Source organism: Schistocerca nitens, chromosome 7, assembly GCF_023898315.1.
Source record: "Schistocerca nitens isolate TAMUIC-IGC-003100 chromosome 7, iqSchNite1.1, whole genome shotgun sequence".
Lineage (NCBI taxonomy): Eukaryota > Metazoa > Arthropoda > Insecta > Orthoptera > Acrididae > Schistocerca > Schistocerca nitens.
In genome coordinates, this window is record NC_064620.1 from 423651682 (window position 1) to 423675363 (window position 23682).

General features: G+C 39.5%; 1 protein-coding gene across 1 annotated transcript in view; it reads right to left on the bottom strand.

The window, feature by feature from the left end:
- LOC126195343 (putative neural-cadherin 2) overlaps positions 1-23682 on the bottom strand; it is a 105592-nt gene that overhangs the window by 56326 nt on the left and 25584 nt on the right. Inside the window, exons 3-4 of the mRNA XM_049933915.1 lie at positions 5362-5475; positions 5087-5273 (exon numbers count right to left, since the gene is read on the bottom strand). Of these exons, the coding sequence (XP_049789872.1) occupies positions 5087-5273; positions 5362-5475 (301 nt within the window). The remainder of the gene's footprint in view (positions 1-5086; positions 5274-5361; positions 5476-23682) is intronic.

A 23682-nucleotide genomic window follows, 5' to 3' on the forward strand; every position in this document is an offset into this window, starting at 1 on the left:
GATTTCTACCTTGACCAATCGGGACAAAAGACTACATCCCTGTCTTACACCCTTTTTAATATGAGTATCTTATTCATGCTGTTCCATTGTAATTTTTCCCTCTTCATTCTTATATGTGCAGCGTATTATCCACCTTTCCTAATAACTTATACCTATTTTCCTCAGAATTTTGAAAATATGACACAATTTTACATTCTTCAATGCTTTTACTAAGTCAGCCAGTGCTATGAACATGTCATGATTTTTCACAAGTCTTGCTTCCATTATCAAGGGCGTCAGAATTGCCTCTCTGGTATCCTTCCTGAAGTCAAACTGATTGTCAGCTAACACAGCCTCAATTTTCTTTTCCATTCTTTTGTATGTTATTCTTGTCAGCTAATTCAATACATGAGCTATTAAGTAGATTGTGCAAAAATTCTTGCACTTATCTGCCCTTACTTTCTTTGGGATTGTGTGGGTGATATTTTTTTGAAAGTTATACTAATGGTATATCTCTGGCCTCATAGATTCTACATACTAACTTGAGCAGTTGTTTGGTTGTCATTTCTCCAATGATTTTAGAAATTCTGATAGGATGTTGTCTATGCCCTGCACCTAATTTGATTGCAAGCCTTCCAAAGCGGAATCCCCTGGATCCCTTACGTTTTCCACATCAGTTCCCATTTGTGCTTTTATCATGCCGTGCCGACAACCCCCCCCCCCCCCCTCTCACCTCCTACAGAGGCCTTCAATGTATTAATTTATTGTTTTCCTGCCATAGAGGTCTTGAATGTATTGTTTTCCTCTAGCCACAGATTTCTCTACATTTGACTGTGGAACTGACTTTTCTCAATGCTGGATCTGTCCTTCGGACAACCATTTCTTATTTCATTTCTTCAGTTTATTCCTGCAGCCATTTCACCTTAGGTTCCCTGAATTCCTATTTGTTTTGTTCCTAAGTGACATTTTGCTATATTCCTGTATTTTCCTAGACAATTTTGTGCTTTTTGCTTTTACTGATCACTTGAAGTACTTCATCTGTTACCCAAGGTTTCTTCACAACTACCTTTGTTGTCTCTATATTTTTCTGCCTAATTTTTGTGATTGCCCTTTTTGAAGACATCCATTTCTCTTCAACTGAACTGCTTGTTGTGGTATTTCTCACAATGTCTACAACGTTAGAGAGCTTCACATGCATCCCATCATTCATCAGTAGTTCAGTATCCCAGTTGTTTCCACGTTGATTCTTCCATGATTCTCTTAAACTTCAGATTGAAATCAAACAATGGAAAATACAGGATAAAATAATGACAATATTATGAAAAGGATAGATTCCTATTCACCATACAGTTGCAGACATTCAAAAAAACCATCTATACATTTGAGCTTTCAGCCAAAAGGCCTTCTTCTTCAAGCATAAAACACACATGCATTCACATGAACACAACTCACTCACACATGACCACTGTCTGGCAACTGGGGCTGGACTGTAAGCAATGCACATGATGGGAGAAGCAATCTGTGGATGACAGGGGTAAGGGAGAGACTGGGATGGGGCGGGGAGGGGAGGGATAGCAGGGTAGAGGTGGGGGACGATAAAGTGCTGCTTGTGGAAGCATGCGTAGATGTGGTGGGGACAATGCTGGGCTGCTAGGTGCACTTGGGAGTGGAAAAGGAGGGAAGTAGAGGAGAGGAAAAAAGACTAGTGGCTGCTTTGGTGGAATAGAAGGCTGTGTAGAGCTGGAGTGGAAGCAGGAAAGGTGATAGGTGGGTGAAGGACAGTGGTGAATGCTGAGTCCAGGGTGGTTATGGGAACATAGGATATATTGCAGGGGAGTTCCCACCTGCGCATTTCAGTAAAGCTGGTGTTGGTAGGAAGGATGCAGATGGTGCTTGCTGTGAAGCAGTTACTGAAGTGAACCATGTTGCACTAGGTAGCATGTTCAGCAACGGGTGTTTTAGCTGTCTCTTGAGCACAGTTGTAGGTGGCCATTCATGCAGACAGGCACCATGTTGGTTGTCATGCCCATGTAGAATACAGCACATTGTAGCAGCTAAATTTGTATATCACATGACCGTTTACACAAGTAGCTCTGCTGTCTTTGATGGGATAAGTGCAGCATACGACTGGTGACTGGACTGGAGTAGGTCATGGTGGGAGGATGTAAGGGACAGGTCTTGCATCTAAGTCTATTACAGAGATATGAGCCATGAGGCAAGGAGTTGGGAGCAGGGCTGCAATAAGGATGCACATCAATAGTGTGTATTTTCAGTGGACAGTGAAATACGAGTGTAGCAGAAATGGGAAGTATAGTGGATAGAATAGTCTTCATTCCAAGGCATGGAGAGAGGTAGTTGAAACCCTGGCACAGGATGTTTCAGTTGCTCCAGTCCTGGATGATACTGAGTCACGAGGGGAGTGTGCTTTTTTGGCCAGAGAATGGGAGTGTGGGAGGTGGTAGGTGATGGGAGAGACATTTTTTTTTTAATGGGGGGGGGGGGGGGGAGGGGTCTGTCTGCAACTCAATGTCTCCTCTATATAGTGAGCAGCAATCTATCCTTTTCATAATAATGTTGTTATTCCACCTTGGACTGTAGTTATTCCTTCCTGGACTCCTGATTGTTTCGTAGGGCTATAAATAGAGACACACCAAATGAAATGAATTTGGCTGTAGAAGGGCAATGTGTGAAACCTTCAATGATACTGTAACAGAATCTTAAAGAAAGATATCTTACAAAACCCAAAGAAATTCTTGTCAAATGTTAAGGCTATCAATGGCACCTAAGATAATCTCTAGACACTCATAGATGGCACAACAAGTGAAACTGAGGATAGCAATGCGAAGGCGGACATGATTAACTCTGTTTTCAAATTTGTTGTTCAAAGTAATATCCAGAAATACTGCCTCAGTTTAATTCTCACACCATGGCTAGGATATGTGGTACATATACTAATGTCAGAAGTATTGAGAAAATGTTGAAATCACTAACACTGAACAAGACTCCCTGTAATTTTGTACACAGTATTTATAACTTAATTAGGGCTTCTATTAATCATAATACAACAAAACAATAAACCACAGTATAAATAGATCATGATCCTACCACTGTCAAATTCCAACACATGGTAGTAGAATTTTCTCTTTCTTACACAAAACTATAACATGGTCTCACAAATAGACTACATTCAAATGTGATTTCTGAGTGTGTAACTCAGAGTGTAGTCTTTACCTATATAACAGATTTCAAAAACTTTTCATATTACAGTCAATACTACAGTCGACCTATAGTCTTTCTTCTGTAAGTGCGCCGGCCACGGTGGCCAAGTGGTTCTAGGCGCTTCAGTCCGGAACCGCGCGACTGCTACGGTCGCAGGTTCGAATCCTGCCTCGGGCATGGATGTGTGTGATGTTGTTAGGTTAGTTAGGTTTAAGTAGTTCTAAGTTCTAGGGGACTGATGACCTCAGATGTTAAGTCCCATAGTGATCAGAGCCATTTGAACCATTTTCTGTAAGTGCTTCTACGGAAAGAGGACACTTTGGCTTAAGGCAATGTGAGGAACAGAGAATTAATACCATTGGCCACACATCTAGAGGTATAATGAGAACGGGAATGTTTACTCATTTCTTGGTCAGTACACGTAACCCATAGATGCGTTCACCTTGTACCAATCAGCAGCAATGGTATACATAACACACTGAAGTAAGAAGGACTTGCAAAAGCAGATTACAGGGACTTTCAAGTTTAATCAGACTCATTACATTATTTATTTCTCAATTGACTCATGGAATGCAACAACATTTCACAATCCTTCGAAACAGCCAATGCTGATAGATCACTTAAAGTTGGCAGCAACCAAAAACAGAGGACGCTCAACACAAACAGTTTCAATTTTTGTAGCCTTCTTTCTGTAATTGTACCCATTATACCATCAGCATTCACGTGTGTCTTCATTTGCTTCTAAAGAGAATCAGTTCTCATCATATGTTCTCGCAGTGAAAATAAAGACGTAAAAACTCCACGAAGCAAGAAGATTAACTACTCTCGTGTTTATTTGAAGAAATGGGAGGAACAATATTCTAGGTTGAAGTCCGTGGCCTCCAGTGTTAACTAAGCTTACAGTGTGCTGTTTTATTTCTCTCGGTTTGTGGAGTTACCTCAAATTATGATACTGAACATATAAAAGGTTAAAAGTCAGCAAAGTATGCTAGTTTTTTATTTATATCTCCATTGTCACCCACTCCAAGAAAATATGATGTAGGTGTGTGGTTGAAATGTGTTGTGACTAAATCTCTCCTAAAACCTCCCTTAAAATGTAGATCAGTAACTGGTGATCTCCCTTAAAGCCACAATAAAATGTGGTCACCCTATTATGACATAAATGTAAAAATCTATAAATCTAGCAAAATCTGAGGCACTAATCTCTTACTGGTAATTTCCAAAGTGCTTCACAACACTGGAGAAGTAATGATAATCAGGTTGTCGGTATTTAATGACTGCAAGAATATTTGTCCTGCCACATAAATGTGATTGCTTATAGTAACTTGTTGAACATATGACATGGGATGTAAAGAAGCCTCTAAACTTGATAAATAAAGATTAATATGGATTATGTGGTCTAGTTTAACCCAAACTGAGAGGTGTAGTATTTTGTTATGATCAATTTAGTACACTCTGAATCAATGATTGAAAGACATTTTTTTCTTTTTTATCATTTTTTTTAAACAAGTTATTTTATAAAAACTTACTTATTAGTCATTTTAAATAACTCTGTGTTGTACTTCTCAAAATATAGTTTGCACCCTCTGCACTGTGCATCAGTTATATCAATGGCACTAAAAAAGTAAAAATGTAAATTTAGAATGTGAAGTAAATATCATCATCTAATTGCAGAGTACATACATATAGGTATGTGCACATTACAGATAACTACAGTTGCAGTTTCTTAATTATTTGTACTTAACAGTTTTTCCATATTGTGTTGTCTTTTGGGGTCATAAGTCTTCTGGCTGATTTGGCCAACTATGATTTCATCCCTTGTATCAATTTCGATTGATTATGAGTATAGTATATAGAATGTGATAGTGAAGGTTTATTCAACACTCACCGTTCTTAAAATCAGCATAAATTTCTAAAGTGTCCATGCCTGTGTATTCAGCTTTCCCACCAGCATGGATTCCTTCCTGTTTATCAATTACCAACCACTGATGCCCTTCAAATACTGATGTTTGATTATACCGTGTGAATTCACCGTCATCTAGCTGCAGAGTTGATAATGACCCATATCGTGAAACCTGAAAATTTCATTAAAAGGTGCAGTTTAACTTATCAAGCAATAAAAAGAACTTTTCCCAGTATTTTCGTCTTGAGCCTGAAACTTACCTTAACAGTATGCCAGTTTCCATCATCAACAGTTACATAACACAAACAGGTGTATCTCTCTTCTATGTTTTTACTGTTTAAATTATATTTGAAATATACATTTCTTTGCTTTATCTGAAACAGATACAAATTACATAATGGAAAAAAATCTAATTTGAACATAATAACTTGCATATTCCTGTTGATGAGGTCACAAATAAAAATCTGTAGCAAGAGGAAAGAAAAACATGAGTTTAATACTAGAACTTAGGTCCAAATATTCATTTATGATTTTTAAAGTGCTTCTTCTGTTTGTTATAAAATAAAAATAGCTATTTCCTTCACAAGATTTTTAATATAGTGTAATAGTTTGGTATTATGGACACTATTAAATCCAAGGATGGTTGACTCAGGATGGTGTGCAGGACATTGGATAGAAACTACCACTTCCTCAGTGGCCGTTGTTATGGCATAAAGTTAGTGCCATCATGCCAGTCAGGAACGACGGAGAAGAGAAGGCTGTGACAAGAGGTCAGCCATTTGCACGCTGACTGATCTTCCTCCAGGACGACAATGCGACAGCAGTGGCCTTTAGATGAAAATGACATAATCGCCACACCCAACTGGTGGCAGCACACTTCGATAGCAGCTTCAACATTAACCACTTAGTTAGCCAATGCATTGTAGCCTCTTCATTAGCAATCTCTATGTACCTCAGTTAGAGATCAGCAGCCACTGCAGTTACGTTGATGTAAGTATTTGTATTTGTCTTGTTGTAATAAAACTCATTAATATGAGTTGTTTGATTGTTTGTCTAGTGAACCAAGTATGCAGGATTCCTAGACACAAAAACATGGTGATGAGATGTATGAATAACATGATGCCGATGACATAGGAGCAACGCCATAGTGACAGACTGTTAATGCTTCGAACCCAGAGCGACCAGTTGCTACAGATTGTCTCTGTTTTATTTTGTAGTGGGTTTTTGTGTTTTTCTGGGGCCTTAACTCTATCTTGTCTTTTCTTTGCAGGAGCATGTTTACATGTTTTACCAGTGTCTCTTATAGTGTTTTTCCTTATCAGTGTCTTCAGGTTGGCGTTGCAGAAATTTTCTTTGCTTGTGTGCTTATTTTTATTGCTTCCATTGTCTGTTTATTGCATTTGCCTACTTCAAAATGAGCAACCCATCTATCCCACCCCCTGCTCAGGTGTCTCAGCTACAAGCTATAGATGCAACACAGCTAACAGAGGTGTTTGAGTTTCAGATGCTTCAGATTGCAACCCTTCTAAACATGGTACTGCAGTTGCTGGCCAACCAAGCAGTGAATGCAGCACGAACAGCCAACCAACATGCAACAACTGTAGCTCCAAGTGACATATTGCCTTTTTGCCAGTTTAACAAAAAAGAAGAGGAATGGTTCGACTGGTTGCAACAATATGAAGCCCGCATCATTGCTCACAAACTATCAGGTACAGTGAATCTACATTACTTTTTGTCAATGGTAGGAAGTGCAGAAGTGCAGCCTTTCACCTCATTCAGAAATTGTTCCCTAATTCCACTCTGAGTGGACTTTCCTATGATCAGGTTGTAGGTTCTCTAACTAAGTATTTCGTCCAATGAGTGAGGTGTGGTGGCAGCTAAGTACCAATTTTTATGTGGCAAGAAAAATCAGAACAAACTTATCTTGAGTGGGTAACAGATTTGCAGCATATGACAAAGAAATGCAAATTCAAATGTGCTTATGGTGCTTTATATTCAGATGTTATGTTGTGTGATGTGGGCTTGTACAATAAAACTAGTGTCAAACTTAGAGAACAGATTTTGAACAGTCAGATCGATCATTTCATCATGTAGTGCAAATTCTAGATCAGTATGATTCAGGTGCCACAATGGCCAATAAATTTGAGTAGCCACCAATTTGTCGGGTTGAGTCATCCCTTGCTAGCAACTGGCCCAGTGGGCAGCAACAGCACGCGTGTATCAAGCCATGTAAACAGTTCTCTAAACACGTGGTTACATCAGTGAATAGAATTAAGTCATGCCCTTAGTGCTATTCATGGCACAAACACCAAGATTGCCCATCCAGACAAGCACAGTGTTCTGTTTGTGGCAAGAAAGGTCACATACAATCTGTATGTTTGCAATGGAACAAACTTAGAATTCTGTCCACTCACAAAAATCTAGTCACAAGGTCCATGTAATCAATGCAGTTTATTCGAAGCAAAACTAGCAAGCAAACAGTTTCTTCATTGCTACGCCAGTCCAACAAACTTTTTGTTCATTTACATCTTAGTAGAATACATCTGAAATTTCAGTTGGACGCGGGTGCCTCTGTTACATTGCTGGATCATAACACATATGAACTGTTAGGCTCCCCATACCTGTCTGAAACTAGCACGCACCTGATGGCTTATAAGGGATAAGACATTCCTATTCTTGGAAAATATACTTTGCCTGCCACGTATTCCTCGCATATGTGAACTGTGACTTTCATTGTGCTACAATCATGTGATTGTGAGAACATATGTGACCTTGATTCGTTTGCTTTGTTTGGATTTAAAATTCAGGACAAAGTGTTGTCAGTGACTGCATTCAATGCCAAAGACAGTGTAGCTAGCTTGCTGAAAGAATTCCCTGAAATGTTACTATGAAAGGCAAAGCTCAGTCGAAATTTTGCCAGGCCAGAACTGCTCCCATTGCATTATGGGACAATGTGGCTGCTGACCTTAAAGAACTGCAAGATATCGGAGCTTTTGCACCCACACAAGCCAGTCAAAGGGCAAGTCCACTGGTTTTGCTCCCCAAACCTTTAGGTCACATTGACCTCTGTGTTGACTTTAAGTCCACCATCAACCCACAAAATGTGATTGATAATTATCTATTGCCACGCACGGAGGATCTCATGCAAAGATTAGGTGCTGGTCGCTACTTTCCAAAAATTGATTTGTGCGATGCGTATCTTCAAATACCACTAGATGAAGAATCTCAAACTGTGTGTATTGTGAACACTCTTTTGGGCCTGTGTAAATTTTTGCATTTGCCTTTTGGTAGTGCTTCTGTACCTGCCATTTTCCAATGGTATCTGGAACAGCTGACTGCTCAAGTACCAAACTGTTCAAACTATTTTGGCGATACTGTTGTAACAGACCGTACACCTGAAGAATACATTGCAAAATTGAGTGCTTTGTTTCGTGTGTTATCTGATGCAGGTCTAATGTGTAGGCTGGACAAGTGTAATTTTTTTAAACCTGCATTGCAGTATCTTGGTCATGTCATAAACAGTCAACTGTACATCCTCTTCAGTCACATTTTTTACCTATATATGATCTGCCAGTTCCTTGCAATGTCACAGAATTGCGGTCAGTCTTGGGGAAAATGAACTATTATATTCAGTTCATGCCAAATGCTGCACAGGTTGCAGCTCCATTGCATCACTTCCGCCACAAGAACTTGCCCTTGGTTTGGACAGATGAGTGCCAAGAAGCTCTTCAAAAACTTAAAGACGCATTGCTGAATGATCAATGCTTGGTTCACTTTGATCCTGACAAACCAGTTGTGTTGCAAGTTGATGCTTCCACTTACAAAATCGGTGCAGTGCTCTCACACAGATTTGGTAATAAAGTCAGGCCTATTGCTTTTGTCCAAAGCTCAATGTAACTATTTACACATAGAAAAAGAGACACTGACTGCTGCGTATGGCATCACCAAATTCCACCACTATCTGTATGGCAGAAAATCCTACTTATAAACGGATTACAAGCCATTGCAGTCCTTGTTTCATCTGATGAAGCTGGTTTCTGAATGAACTGCCCAAAAATTGCGAAGTTGGAATTTGTTGTTGTCTCAATACCAGTATGAAATTGTGTGTCGTCTGACAGCTTAACATTTATTTATGTATTTACACGTCTTGTTCTGTAGAACCAAATTGAGGAGCAAATCTCCAAGGTCTTGGAATGAGTCAGTACATGAAATTACAACATAAAAGTAATAACAGATAAAATAAAATGTTTATGAACACAAAAAAAGTCTAGCCATAAGTTTAAGTAAATGCAATCAACAACATAACATAAGAACCAGCTTAATTTTTCAAGGAACTCCTCAGCAGAATAGAAGGGAGTGTCCCATGAGGAAAATCTTCTGTTTTAATTTGAAAGTGCACGGATTACCACTAAGATTTTTGAATTCTTGTGGTAGCTTATTGAAAATGATGCACCAGTATATTGCACACCTCTCTGCACAAGAGTTAAGGAAGTGCAATCCAAATGCAGATCGGATTCCTGCCAAGTATTAACTGCGTGAAAGCTGCTAATTATTAGGAATAAGATGATATTATTAACAAGGAACAACAGTAAAATGTATATATATATAGTAAGAAGGCAATCTCAAAATATCCACACTGGTGTACAGGGGCTGAGAAGAGGTTCGCGAGCTTACACCACTTCTTGCCTGAACTGTCCACTTCTGAGCCAAAAATATCATTTTAGAATGGGAAGAGTTAGCCCAAAAAGCAGACATCTAAAAAAGTTTTGCATCACCTCGGTTCCCAGAACTCCTGAAGATAGACCTTGACTGTGGATATTGTATCACAGACACAGTCCTTTTGACTGTTCAGAGATGACACTAAACCAGCCCAAAGATGTAAACAACCATCCATGAGTAACGCCTATCAGACGGAAGGGGTTGACAGCTGACCAGTTCCAGGTATTCCACCAGGAAGGAGGTACACAGCTCATGTTGTTTGTAGTTCAACCATGCCTAGGGTCTGTAGTTCAACCATGCCTCGACGGTCAATACTGCAGTTTGATTGTGTCCGTGTTGTTACTTTGTGCCAGGAAGAGCTCTCAACAAGTGAAGTGTCTAGGCATCTCGTAGTGAACCAAAGTGATGTTGTTCGGACATGGAGGAGATACAGAGAGACAGGAACTGTTGATGACATGCCTCACTGAGGCTGCCCAAGGGCTACTACTGCATTGGATGACCACTACCTATGGATTATGGCTTGGAGAAACCCTGACAGTGATGCCACTATGTTGAATAATGCTTTTTGTGCAGAAACAGGATGTCGTGTTATGACTCAAACTGTGTGCATGATGCACAACTTCACTCCCAACATATGTGGCGAGGTCCATATTTGCAACCACGACACCATGCAGCGCAGTACAGATGGTCCCAACAACATGCCGAATGGACCGCTCATGTTCTCTTCACCGATGAGTGTCACATATGCCTTCAACCAGACAATCGTCAGAGATGTGTTTGGAGGCAACACGGTCAAGATATATGCCTTAGACACACTGTCCAGCGAGTGCAGTAAGGTGGAGGTTCCCTGATGTTTTGGGGTGGCATGGAAGGCACCGTAGTGGCTGTACAATACGTGAATGCTGTCCTCTGACCAATAGTGAAACCATATTGGCAGCACATTGGCATGGCATTTGTCTTCATGGATGACAATTCGCAACCCCATCGTGAACATCTTGTGAAAGACCACCTTCAGGAAAATGACATCACTCAACTAGTGTGGCCAGCATGTTCTCCAGACATGAACCCTATCGAACATGCCTGGGATAGATTGAAAATGGCTGTTTATTTCTGACATTACCCACCAACCACTCTGAGGGATCTACGCAGAATTGCCGATGAGGATTGTGACAATCAGGACAACAAGTGCCTTGACGAACTTGTGGCTAGTATGCCACGACGAATACAGGCATGCATCAATGCAAGAGGACGTGCTACTGGGTATTACAGGTACCAGTGTGTACAGCAGTCTGGGTCACCACCTCTAAAAGTGTCGCTATGTGGTGGTTCAACATGCAATGAGTGGTTTTCATGAGCATTAAAAATGGCGGAAATGATGTTTATTTTAATCTCTATTCCAATTTTCTGTATAGGTTCTGGAACTCTTGGATCAAAGGCGATTCAAAACTTTTTTTGATGTGTTTATAATACCATACACCATAAGCGACTGAAAATAAGCAAAAATCAAACAATGGAAGGTCCAGGATGTGATGTAACAATAGTAGAGAAGGAGAAGTTGTCACTCACCATATAGCAAAGGTGCTGAGTTGCAGATAGGCAGAATGAAAAGATTCACACAATTCTAGCTTTTGGCCTTTAAGGCCTTTGTCAACAATAGACACACATATACACACACACTCACGCAAACACAACTCGTACACACAACCGCAGTCTCAGGAAAGCACACTTTCAGTTGGCTGAGACTGCAGTTGTGTGTGTGAGCTGTTTGTGTGTGTGTGTGTGTGTGTGTGTGTGTGTGTGTGTCTACAGTTACAAAGGCCTTAATGTCCAATAACTACAATTGTGTGAATCTTTTTGTTATGCCTATCTGCGACTCAGCGTCTCTGCTACATGAAAATACGGTAAGCAAAGCAGACTACTTTTCATTTTGAACAATCACTTACTTCAGGTACCGTTCGAATAGTAAAAATGGCAGCATTAAGTCTTTGACCAAGATTGTGAATGTGGGCTTTCCATGACAGTTTACTATCTACCTGAACACTGTACAGTTTCACTACTCATATGACCCTTCTGTGAAATTAAAACTTTGGGTTTCATTGAATTGTGTGTCAGAAACTGTAAAAACTGAGTCTCATTATAATTTAGCATTAGTTTATTTTCTATGAACCATGAACTTATGTTATGAACTGCATTATTTGAAATGTTATGAACTGCACTATTTGAAACAGTGCCAATGCTGCACACAACATCCTTTACTAACAAGCTAGTGTCATCAGCAAACACAACTTTTTAGAATCACCTGAAATACTAGAGAGCATATCATATATACAAACAACAAACAGGGGTGACCCCAACACTGATCCCTGGGGCACTCCCCATTTGACTGTGCCACACTCAGACCCTTCATCATAACCATTCTCAACTGCGTGGATAATGACCTTTTGCTGTTTGTTGCTGAAGTAAGAAATAGGCCAACTGTGAGGTACTCCCCAAATTCCATGATGGTCCTACTTCGGGAGCTATATTTTGTGATCAACACAATTAAATGCCTCAGTTAAATAAAAAAAGATGCCTAGAATTTGATACGATTTGTTTAATCCATTCAGTACCTCACAGAGAAAATAGAATATAACATTTTCCATTGCTAAACCACTTCTAAAACCGAAATGTACATTTGATAGCTAATTATGCCAAATAAAATGGTCAATTATCCTTACATAAACAACCTTTCCAATAACTTTAGCAAACACTGATGGCATAGAATTTAGGTCTAAAATTGTCTACATTATCCATTTCTCCCTTTTTATAAAGTGGCTTTATGACTGAGTACTTTGATCATTCAGGAAACTGACCATTATTAAAGGAAAAATTACAAATATGTCTAAGTACAGGGGTAACATGTGCAGCACAGTACTTTAATATCCTGCTAGGCACTCCATCGTATCCATGAGAGTCATCAGTCTTCAGTGATTTAATTATTGACTCAATCTCACCCTTGTCAGTATCACAGAGGAGTATCCAGACATCAGTTTTATTTAACTCACCAACACTGCTCAGAAAATGATTGTTAAATACTGTACATACATCTGATTTATCAGTAACAGAAATATTTCTCTTACAAACTGACTTAATATTGTATACCTTGTGCTGCTTACCATACACTTCATTTACAACTGACCATATGGTTTTAATTTTATCCTGTGACTTAGTTATTCTATTTGCATACCACATACCCTTTGCCTTCTTAATATTGTTTTAAGCACCTTACAATACTGTTTGTTATGGGCTTCTGTAGCTTTATTGTGACAACTTCTGACATTTTGATATAATTCCCACTTTGTTCTTCATGATATCCTTATCACACTAGTCAACCACCCAGGCTGCCATTTACTGCTAGTACCCCATTTAGAATGTTCTAATGGAAAGCAACTCCAAAAGAGCATTAGAAATGAGTTAAGGAAAGCATTATATTTGTCATGTATGTTATCGACACTATAAGCATCCAGCCAGTCTCGTTCCTTAACGAGGTTAGAAAAACTCTCTCTTGCTATTGGATTAGCTTTCCTAAATAGTTTGTAAATATATGTGACATTTGTTTTAAGTATGAAAACTTTTTAGTGTTAAAATTTGTGCATCATAGTCTGAAAGGTCATTCACCCTTTTACTAACACAATGCCCATCTAGTACTGAAAAATGAATAAAAATATTGTCTATGGCTGTGTTACTGTTCCCCTGCACCATAGGAAAAAACACCATCTGCATCAGATCATATGAGCTGAGGATATCTAACAACATCCTTTTTTCTTGTGCAATCACATTGTTGTTGTTGTAGTGGTCTTCAGTCCAGAGACTGGTTTGATGCAGCTCTCCATGCTACTCAATCCTGTGCAAGCTTCTTCATCTCCCAGTACCTACTGCAACCTACATCCTTCTGAATCTGCTTAGTGTACTCATCTCTTGGTCTCCCTCTACGATTTTCACCCTCCACACTGCCCTCCAAAACTAAATTGGTGATCCCTTGATGCCTCAGAACATGTCCCACCAAACGATCCCTTCTTCTAGTCAAGTTGTGACACAAACTCCTCTTCTCCCCAATTCTATTCAATACCTCCTCATTAGTTATGTGATCTACCCATCTAATCTTTAGCATTCTTCTGTAGCACCACATTACAAAAGCTTCTATTCTCTTCTTGTCCAAACTATTTATCGTCCACGTTTCACTTCCATACATGGCTACAATCCATACAAATACTTTCAGAAACGACTTCGTGTCACTTAAATCTATACTCGATGTTAACAAACTTCTCTTCTTCAGAAACGCTTTCCTTGCCATTGCCAGTCTACACTTTATATCCCCTCTACTTCGACCATCATCAGTTATTTTGCTCCCCAAATAGCAAAACTCATTTACTACTTCAAGCATCTCATTTCCTAATTTAATTCCCTTAGCATCACCTGATCTAATTCGACTACATTCCATTATCCTCGTTTTGTTTTTGTTGATGTTCATCTTATATGCTCCTTTCAAGACACTGTCAATTCCGTTCAACTGCTCTTCCAAGTCCTTTGCTGTCTCTGACGGAATTACTATGTCATCGGCAAACCTCACTAATTCCATGCTCCGATCCATAGAACGCCAGTTTTCTTTCTCCTGATAACGTCGTCCTCTTGAGTACTCCCTGCCCAGAGATCCGAATGGGGGACTATTTTGCCTCCGGAATATTTTACCCAAGAGGACGCCATCATCATTTAATGATACAGTAAAGCTGCATGCCCTCGGGAAAAATTATGGTTGTAGTTTCCCCTTGCTTTCAGCCATTCGCAGTACCATCACAGCAAGGCCGTTTTGGTTAGTGTTACAAGGCCAGATCAGTCAATCATCCAGACTGTTGCCCCTGCAACTACTGAAAAGGCAGCTGCCCCTCTTCAGGAATCACATACAAAATTAATATTGAAGTCACTACATACAACTAATTATTTTACTTCCTATAAAGTGAACCAAGAACCGTCTCTAGCTTGAGCAGAAATGCTCTGAAGTCAGAGTTGGGGACCTATAAACAACAACAATTAGAAGTTTAGTTTCACTAAATTCAACTGCCCCTGCACAACATTCAAATATCCGTTCAGTGCAGTACCATGATATATCCATGGACTCAAATGGAATACTGTTTTTTTTTGCGTACATGGCCACACACCCACTCCACAAGGAACTCCTTGAAAAACTGCCAGCTAATCTATATCCTGCCCAGAGATCCGAATGGGGGACTATTTTGCCTCCGGAATATTTTACCCAAGAGGACGCCATCATCATTTAATGATACAGTAAAGCTGCATGCCCTCGGGAAAAATTATGGTTGTAGTTTCCCCTTGCTTTCAGCCATTCGCAGTACCATCACAGCAAGGCCGTTTTGGTTAGCGTTACAAGGCCAGATCAGTCAATCATCCAGACTGTTTCCCCTGCAACTACTGAAAAGGCAGCTGCCCCTCTTCAGGAATCACATACAAAATTAATATTGAAGTCACTACATACAACTAATTATTTTACTTCCTATAAAGTGAACCAAGAACTGTCTCTAGCTTGAGCAGAAATGCTCTGAAGTCAGAGTTGAGGACCTATAAACAACAACAATTAGAAGTTTAGTTTCACTAAATTCAACTGCCCCTGCACAACATTCAAATATCTGTTCAGTGCAGTACCATGATATATCCATGGACTCAAATGGAATACTGTTTCTTTTTTTTTTGCGTACATGGCCACACACCCACTCCACAAGGAACTCCTTGAAAAACTGCCAGCTAATCTATATTCTGGTAAAGGATTCCTCTGAATTGTCAAATTATTTAAGTGGTGCTCTGATATATCAACAATCTCAGAGTCAACATCTATAAGCAGTTCATTATTTTTATCTCTATTACCTCTTATATTTTGATGAAATATGCTAATTCCTTCTCTACTTGGATACCTGACCTCCCCTGAAGGTGATTCCTTAGTTAGAGGGACTTCCTTTAAGCAGGTATACCTATCAGCTGACTTCAATCTAAAAAAGGTGCAGCTCTTAACACCAACTACTACAGGAATTTTTCCATGAGTGGACCCACCATCACCCACTACACTGTCACCTATAAGCTTTGCCAGCCTCCCCTTCCAATACCTATTGAGGTGCAGGCCATGCTTAGTGTAACTCAATTTCTTGATGGATTCAACTGGCACCAGTGCAATGTGACCCATGCTCTCTGCCATCAGTGCCCTCACCAGCCCCACGATAACACACCTAACAGCTGCATTAGAATGAGACCGATCAAGATGCTGAAACAGTTGCATGAAATGCAGATTAGTGCCACCAGTTTGAGTAGCTATCTTTGCCAGGTCACAACATATATCATATACCCCGTCCCTATCAAGACTATTCCCTGCTCCACCCACAATCACTACCTTATCATCTTTCATAAAATTCCTGCATAACTCCCCTACGCTGTCAGTCACTGGAGCCAATCCTGCTCTAGGTTCCACAATGCTGGTGACCTGGTACTCACTCCTCAACCTTGCTGGAACTGCTGACCCACACCTCTACCATGCAAACTTCTCAGCACCAGTACCTTCTTCTTTCTGTTAGACATTGCATCTGATTTAGGCCTCCTAACTGCTGAGGACTGCTGCATGTGTCCTACACCTACAGCTACAAGGTAATGCGGACGCTCTTTCATGTCTGCTGATTGACCCTGACACAGACATTGACACTTCTGCTGCATCTTGTTGTAACATCGATGCTCATGATTCTGAATTGCTTCAGTCCATTCCTCTGAACTCTACGAAAATTGCAAAGGCCATGGTTGACATCACAGTGTCCTGCATTTGTGGAAAATCAGTCCACTCCACCAAAAAAATTCTCTACTTGGCCTTAGTCGCAATCACCATGGCAATGTGTGCACATAGATTTTTGCGGATCCTTTTTGTAACATTTTTTGGTTGATTGTGGTAGACTCTTACAGCAAATTTCCTTTTGCTGTACCAATGAACTTGACAATGGTTAAGGTGTTGTCCTCTATTTTTTGCCTTGAAGGTTTGCCTGAAGTCATAGTGTTGGACAACGGCCCTCAGTTCAGGTGAAATGAATTTGAAACATTCTGTGAATGCAATGGCATATGGCATCTACCTAGTGCACCATTCCATCCACAGTCAAACAGCGAAGCGGAACATTTTGTCAGAACCTTCAAGCAGAAGATGGCCAAACTTCACATCGCACACACCAGGGATCAGGCATTGCAACTGTTTCTCGCCTTCTATAGTTCGCATCCATGAGATGGACCATCAGTGGTGGAATTGCTTCATGGCCACCGCCACCGGACAGTGCTTCACCTGCTCCACTCTCCCCAGCATTCCACACTGAAGGAAGGCCACAGGTATCACTTCATGCTGCATGATATTGTGTTTTTCAGGGTTTTTAGCAGCAGCAGATGGTCGGCACAAGGCAAGATCCTTTGCTGACTTGGCAGGCCCAGACAGATTGCAGTGCCAACATCACAATCAAATTCACCACTGTCATGTGCACGGTGACCCTTCTGTATCTATTCCCCCCAGAATCACAGATTCCAGGGAGAGAGCAGATACAACAGCTGCCAGAAGGTGTCATCACAACAGCACAGGATGACCACAAGGAGATGGAGTCTTCGCCTCCTCTCGTCCTACTGACTGAGCTGGGTCCACCGATGGTGCAGCATCCTACACCTTCTACATCTGGGTATGGGCCTCAGGAGGTGGATGCGTACTCCCCCTCCTCCCCCCCTGTTGTGCTCCTAAAGTCAGCACTGGCACGCCAGTCAGGAACGACAGAGAAGAGAAGGCTGTGACAATTTATTTACCTCTCACATTTATAAGAAAGATTCAAATGAAAAAGGTTTTGTACACTTAACATCTTGTCATGTCATGATTAAATACTTTCACACCTTTCTATATGCTTCTAACTGCATTTAAAATAGTTGTGAATCTCAATATCAATACTATCATTTGTAGAGAAGTGCTCTCCAAGTATGGAAAACAATGCTCTGAGCATGTTGTTGGTTAATGTGTGAAGAGCTTATTTATGGGTTTCATTGTTACCTTTTTTCTAGACAACATTCCATTAGAGCTACTGATAGCCTTGGGAGAGCCCACCCTGACATCTGGTGAGGAAGATGTATGAGACAGGCGAAATACCCTCACACTTCAAGAAGAATATAATAATTCCTCTCCCAAAGAAAGCAGGTGTTGATAGGTGTGAGAATTACTGGACTACCAGTTTAATAAGTCCCAGCTGCAAAATACTATCATGAATTGTTTACAGACAAATGGAAAAACAGGCAGAAGCTGACCTCAGGGAGGAACAGTTTGGATTCCATAGAAATGTTGGAACATGTGAGGCAATATTGACCCTACGACTTCTCTTAGAAGATAGATTAAGGAAAGGCAAACCTATACTTCTAGCATTTGTAGACTTAGAGAAGGCTTTTGACAGTTTTGAGTGGAATGCTCTCTTTCAAATTCTGAAGGTGGCAGAGGTCAAATACAGAGAGTGAAATGCTATTTACAATTTGTACAGGAGCCAGATGGCAAGCCGGCCGGTGTGGCCAAGCGGTTCTAGGCGCTTCAGTCTGGAACCGCGTGACCGCTACAGTCGCAGGTTCGAATCCTGCCTCGGGCATGGATGTGTGTGCTGTCATTAGGTTAGTTAGGTTTAAGTAGTTCTAAGTTCTAGGGGACTGATGACCTCAGATGTTAAGTCCCATAGTGCTCAGAGCCATTTGAACCATTTGAACCAGATGGCAATTGTAAGAGTTGAGGGGCATGAAAGGGCAGCAGTGGTTGGAAAGGGAGTGAGACAACCTATCCACAATGTTATTCAATTTATATCTTGTACAAGCAGTAAAGGAAAAAAAAAAATTGGAGTAGGAATTAGAATTCATGGACAATAAATAAAAATTTGTGGTCTGACGATGACATTGTAATTCTGTCAGAAAAAGCAAAGGACCTGGAAGAGCAGTTGAACAGAATGGACAGTGTGTTGAAAGGAGGAAATGAGATGAAAATAAACAAAAGCAGAATGAACATAATGGAATGTAGTCAAATTAAATCAGGTGATGCTGAGGTAATTAGATTAGGAAATGAGACACTTAAAAGTACTACATGAGTTTTGCTATATGGGAAGCAAAATGACTGACGATGGTCCAAGTAGAAATGATATAAAATGTAGACAGGCAATGGCAAGGAAAGCGTTTCTGAGAAAGAGAAATTTGTTAACATCAAGTATAGATTTAAGTGTCAGAAAGTCATTTCTGAAAGTATTTGTATGGAGTGTAGCCATGTATGGAAGTGAAACATGGATGATTACTAGTTTAGAAAAGAAGAGAATAGAAGCTTTTGAAATGTGGTGCTACAGAAAAATGCTAAAGATTAGATGGGTTGATCACATAGCTAACAAGAAGGTACTGAATAGAATTAGGGAGAAGAGGAATTTGTGGCACAATTTGATTTGAAGAATGGATTGGTTGGTAGGACATGTTCTGAGGCATCAAGGAATCACCAATTTAGTATTGGAGGGCAGTGTGGAGGGTAAAATCTATAGAGGGAGACCAAGAGATGAAGACACTAAGCAGATTCAGAAGCATCTAGGTTGCAGTAGTTACTTGGAGATGAAGAAACTTGCACAGGATAGAGTAACAAGGAAGGCTGCATCAAAGCAGTCTCTGGACTGAAGTCCACAACAACAACAATATTGCTACCTCTGGTGTTGCACAGGTTTAATTTATACCATAAATTGTTAGAATGGCATAGATTTCTTTCTCCGACTATAAATACAACATTGACATCAGAACACTGACCATTGTTACTATCAGTTGGGTTTCAGCCTAAGTCCTGTTAAGTATGAAACTTTCCAAGCAGTATGTAGCTTTCAAACATGTCTATATCTGACCTTAATAGATTTTTTTAACTACAAAACTGAGATGTAGATGAAAGAGAGAGCTTCCTCTAGACTACAACCTTTCTTCATGTCAGTCTTAACTACAAAACCTACTCTGATGTTGTCATTTGTGGTAACAGAAGCGGTCACATCACCTATGAATAATTTCAAGATTATCACTTAACCTGTTTTACTGCAATGAAGAGTAAGATTTTACCAGAATATGAGGGGACTATCCTCCACGTTTATCAGTCATTAAATTCTAATTTTACAAAGTGGAAGACCATTTTCTTGCAATATGTTTTTATTTCACATCAACATTATTTCCCCCCCCCCCCCCCCCCACACACCCCCAAGACGTAGCCTGCGTAACAAATAGGGCAGGTTTCATATATTTGTGTACCGAAACAAATAAAGATACTATTATGTACTTCTTAAGCAGTAATTTCCTTTCAGGTACAGGCTTCATATGTTTCAACCAATACTTTGCTTAACATTGGCAAATGCCATCACTGCAAACATAAACGCTAAGTAAAGGAGTTCACTTTGATTATAGCTCTACCCTTGTAGTAATCATTTGGTACATAAGATAGGAAAATAATACAATACTGTCAGTAGTGGCATAACAAGAGCCATTAACTGATACTGATATATTTTTCTCTAACAATAAACTCCCCTAAATGAAAAAGTCAAATATCATGAAGTATATTTTGAACATAATACAGTATCAGGTACCTATAATGAGGAAGGAAAAAGAAAAGATTTGGTCGTTATTTATTATCCACAAAACTCTGAATGCATGGAGACATGAGCTCAGTTAACATGGCAAAGAACAAAGATACATTCAACCACTGTCAGTCACAAAAAAGACTGTCAAGGAATAGATAGTATACACAGACCTTACATAATCCCTAATAATAATTCTTTTTTCAATTGCCTGCATGCTACAAAATTCGCTTTTAGGCGTCAATATAATCCAGACTGATATGCACTTGTCAATATGAATGCATAATATCTAGATTGTGATTGAGAGGCTTGGACAGTTTTGGTAGGTCACTAAGCACAGTTACTGGTTGTAAAATCTTGCTTGTACCCTCTGAGTTATGCTGAGCATCTCATTGGTCACAGATTGAAGTTTCTGGCATAGTAAATATGGGTTTAGGCCTGTCCTGTTCACTGTAATTGTGATAGACAAGCTATTGATTTTTGTGCCTTATAGGGTCCATCATGTGCAACTCCACATTTTGCATACATCATCATGCATGACAAAATTGGTTACAAGACTTTAAATCATAGAAAATGAATGGTTGTGTAACACTATGCCCTTTTGAAGACACAGGTTCTAGTTGGTGTATCTGCATTCACAGGTGTTTCATAGAGTGTGATGTATCAATGGTGGGAATTCACAGGGAATCATAATGCTTGTCTGTATGTCTCTTGACAGCTGTTGGAATAAGGTATTCATTTAAGAATGCCCACAGAATGAGAAAAATATTGGTAGGTATTTGGTCCAGTGCTTTGTTGAATGACGTATGAGCACAGTCTTCAGCTAATGGTGTAGATGTTACACTATGCCATTTGCAACTGAATGCTAGGCCATCCTCCTAATACACAGCTTGTTTCTGGCAATGTTCTAATGCTTATAAAAGACAAGATTCAAATCAGCTAGCCTGATCAGTCATAGTATGAAGTAGGACTTCAAACAATGTGATCCACCCCTGATGGGAGCTCTTGGCAGTGATTGTTGCTACTGAACCTTCTATTACAAAAACCTCCACCAAGAGAGAGAACTAGTCAGTCGATCAAATCACTGTTTTGGTGAAGAAAGTAACTGGTGGTGCTGCTACCTTCAGTAGATATGCCATACATCTCACTCCTGGAATTGCAAGATTATGGAGTGAGGAGATGGCAACACAATTAAAAAAAAAAAAAATTTATATGTGTTTGAAAAAGAAACTGTGGCATCAAGAATACCTTTGAATTAGCAGAGCAAATCTACAACTTCAGTATTCAACATGGTGACAGGTTTGCCTCACTCAATATTATTAACCTCTATACTAATGCATCAGTTGCCAAAACTATTGACAGAGTAAAGGAAAATGTATGCAAACCGTTAGCAATCATGACAATAAGTACCTAAACCTTGTGTTGTATAAAATACTTTGTGACATCGGTGGTAAACTGTACACTGAACAAACAGGCTGGAATTTTCAATTCAGATTTAATGAACATACATCACGACTGGCAAGTAGTAAATATATTTTTGGGTCAACGCATTGCATGCAATAATCACTTCTTTGAGCAAAGACAGTTGGCCCTCAGTGCAATCAGAATTTTGGTAGTGGTGCCCCCCCCCCTCCCCCCCAAAAAAAAATCACCAACTTTAGTGCCTAACTAAACTTTAGAATGAAAAAGAATTTTCTTTGAGCACTTTTATTTCTGAAATAATGAGAGATGAATTGTAGTTAGATTTTGTGTTTTATTAAGCCACCGACTAATGAGTCAGTCAGATGATTGCTTGTGTGTAACAATCTCTTTTGTATTTGAGTGTTTCTCAGCCGCTACAGATTATAAATCATGTTTCAAATTCATTTAGTCCTGTGTTTTTATTTTAACAGTTAGTCAAAAATCTACTTTCACACCCATACATTTTGAATGCCAAATTTCTTTTCCACGTGTGTGTGCGTGTGTGTGTGTGCTTTTACAATGAATGATGTAGCAATTTTCAGTGCATCATGACTGCTACTATGACTCCTTCTTGGATAAGAAAGTTACCTATCCACAGTGAGGGTAGACACTCATTACAAAACATGCTTCCTCTGCACTACTCCTCTCTCTTGTGGCAACTGATTCACCTACAATCCAATTTCAGATCAACCAAGCTAAAATGTGTGCACTATATGTTTGTAAATCACTTGAATACTATTTTTAAATCACTCGATTGTTGGCTTCTTTACTCTTTACTTATGCACTGGCAGAAACTGAAAGACTTCAGGGTGTTAATGCTTTGTGTCTGGCCACTATAACTATAATAATAATAATAATACTGTGTACAACATTATAGTAGCCCTTATTAGTTACTGTTGTGTCATGTTATCAATTAATTCATTTATCTTCTTCAAAGGAAGTAATGAAGCAATTTCTGGTCTGTTGCACAAAATATCTACAACTTTGAAAAGACATCTTCATCCTACATCTAGTGTTTGTTATGTATAGGCCACAATGTCTCATTTTTTACAATCACTGATATATGGTAGAAAGTACAAAGTATGTGTGTACTTGTTGGATTTATGAGGAGCCTCTGACATCCGCTGTATAGTGTCATGCATTAATGCTAGTGCTTAATAAAATGTAATTATTGATCACTTATATAATCAATATATACACCCATGGTGCCCTACTGTGTTCATTATATGAAAGGTTTTTATGTACAAATTAGAATTCAACTTTTTGCAGTATTTTTCATTCTCCATACAATATGGCTATTTCTGCCACACTGTTATTGGAACAATGCCTAGCTCCATTTAAATTGCATTTTTCACATATTGAAACCAATTATGTAGAATTTGAGTTTTTATCGTTACTTACCTAATGAATTTGTCTTATCGCCAGATAACTTCTATTATCAGAACACATCTGTATTCTTTACATCCAGCTGAAGTAGTAACTGTATCCATGATGGATCCATTACAAAATCACATATGTGTTCCAAGCCTAAGTTTCAATGACAGGCCAGTACTTCTACATTCTTGAATGGTGATTGGAATGCTTAATGCTTTTTTTGAGCTGTTTTTACTTCATACATACTTTGTGTAAGTCCTATGGAGAGGATTTTTTATCTATGTTTTTGTCACTGGTGCAAAGACTAGAGTTCCAATACTAACATTGCACAAGCACAATATTAGAATTGCCACCAACCAACTTTTA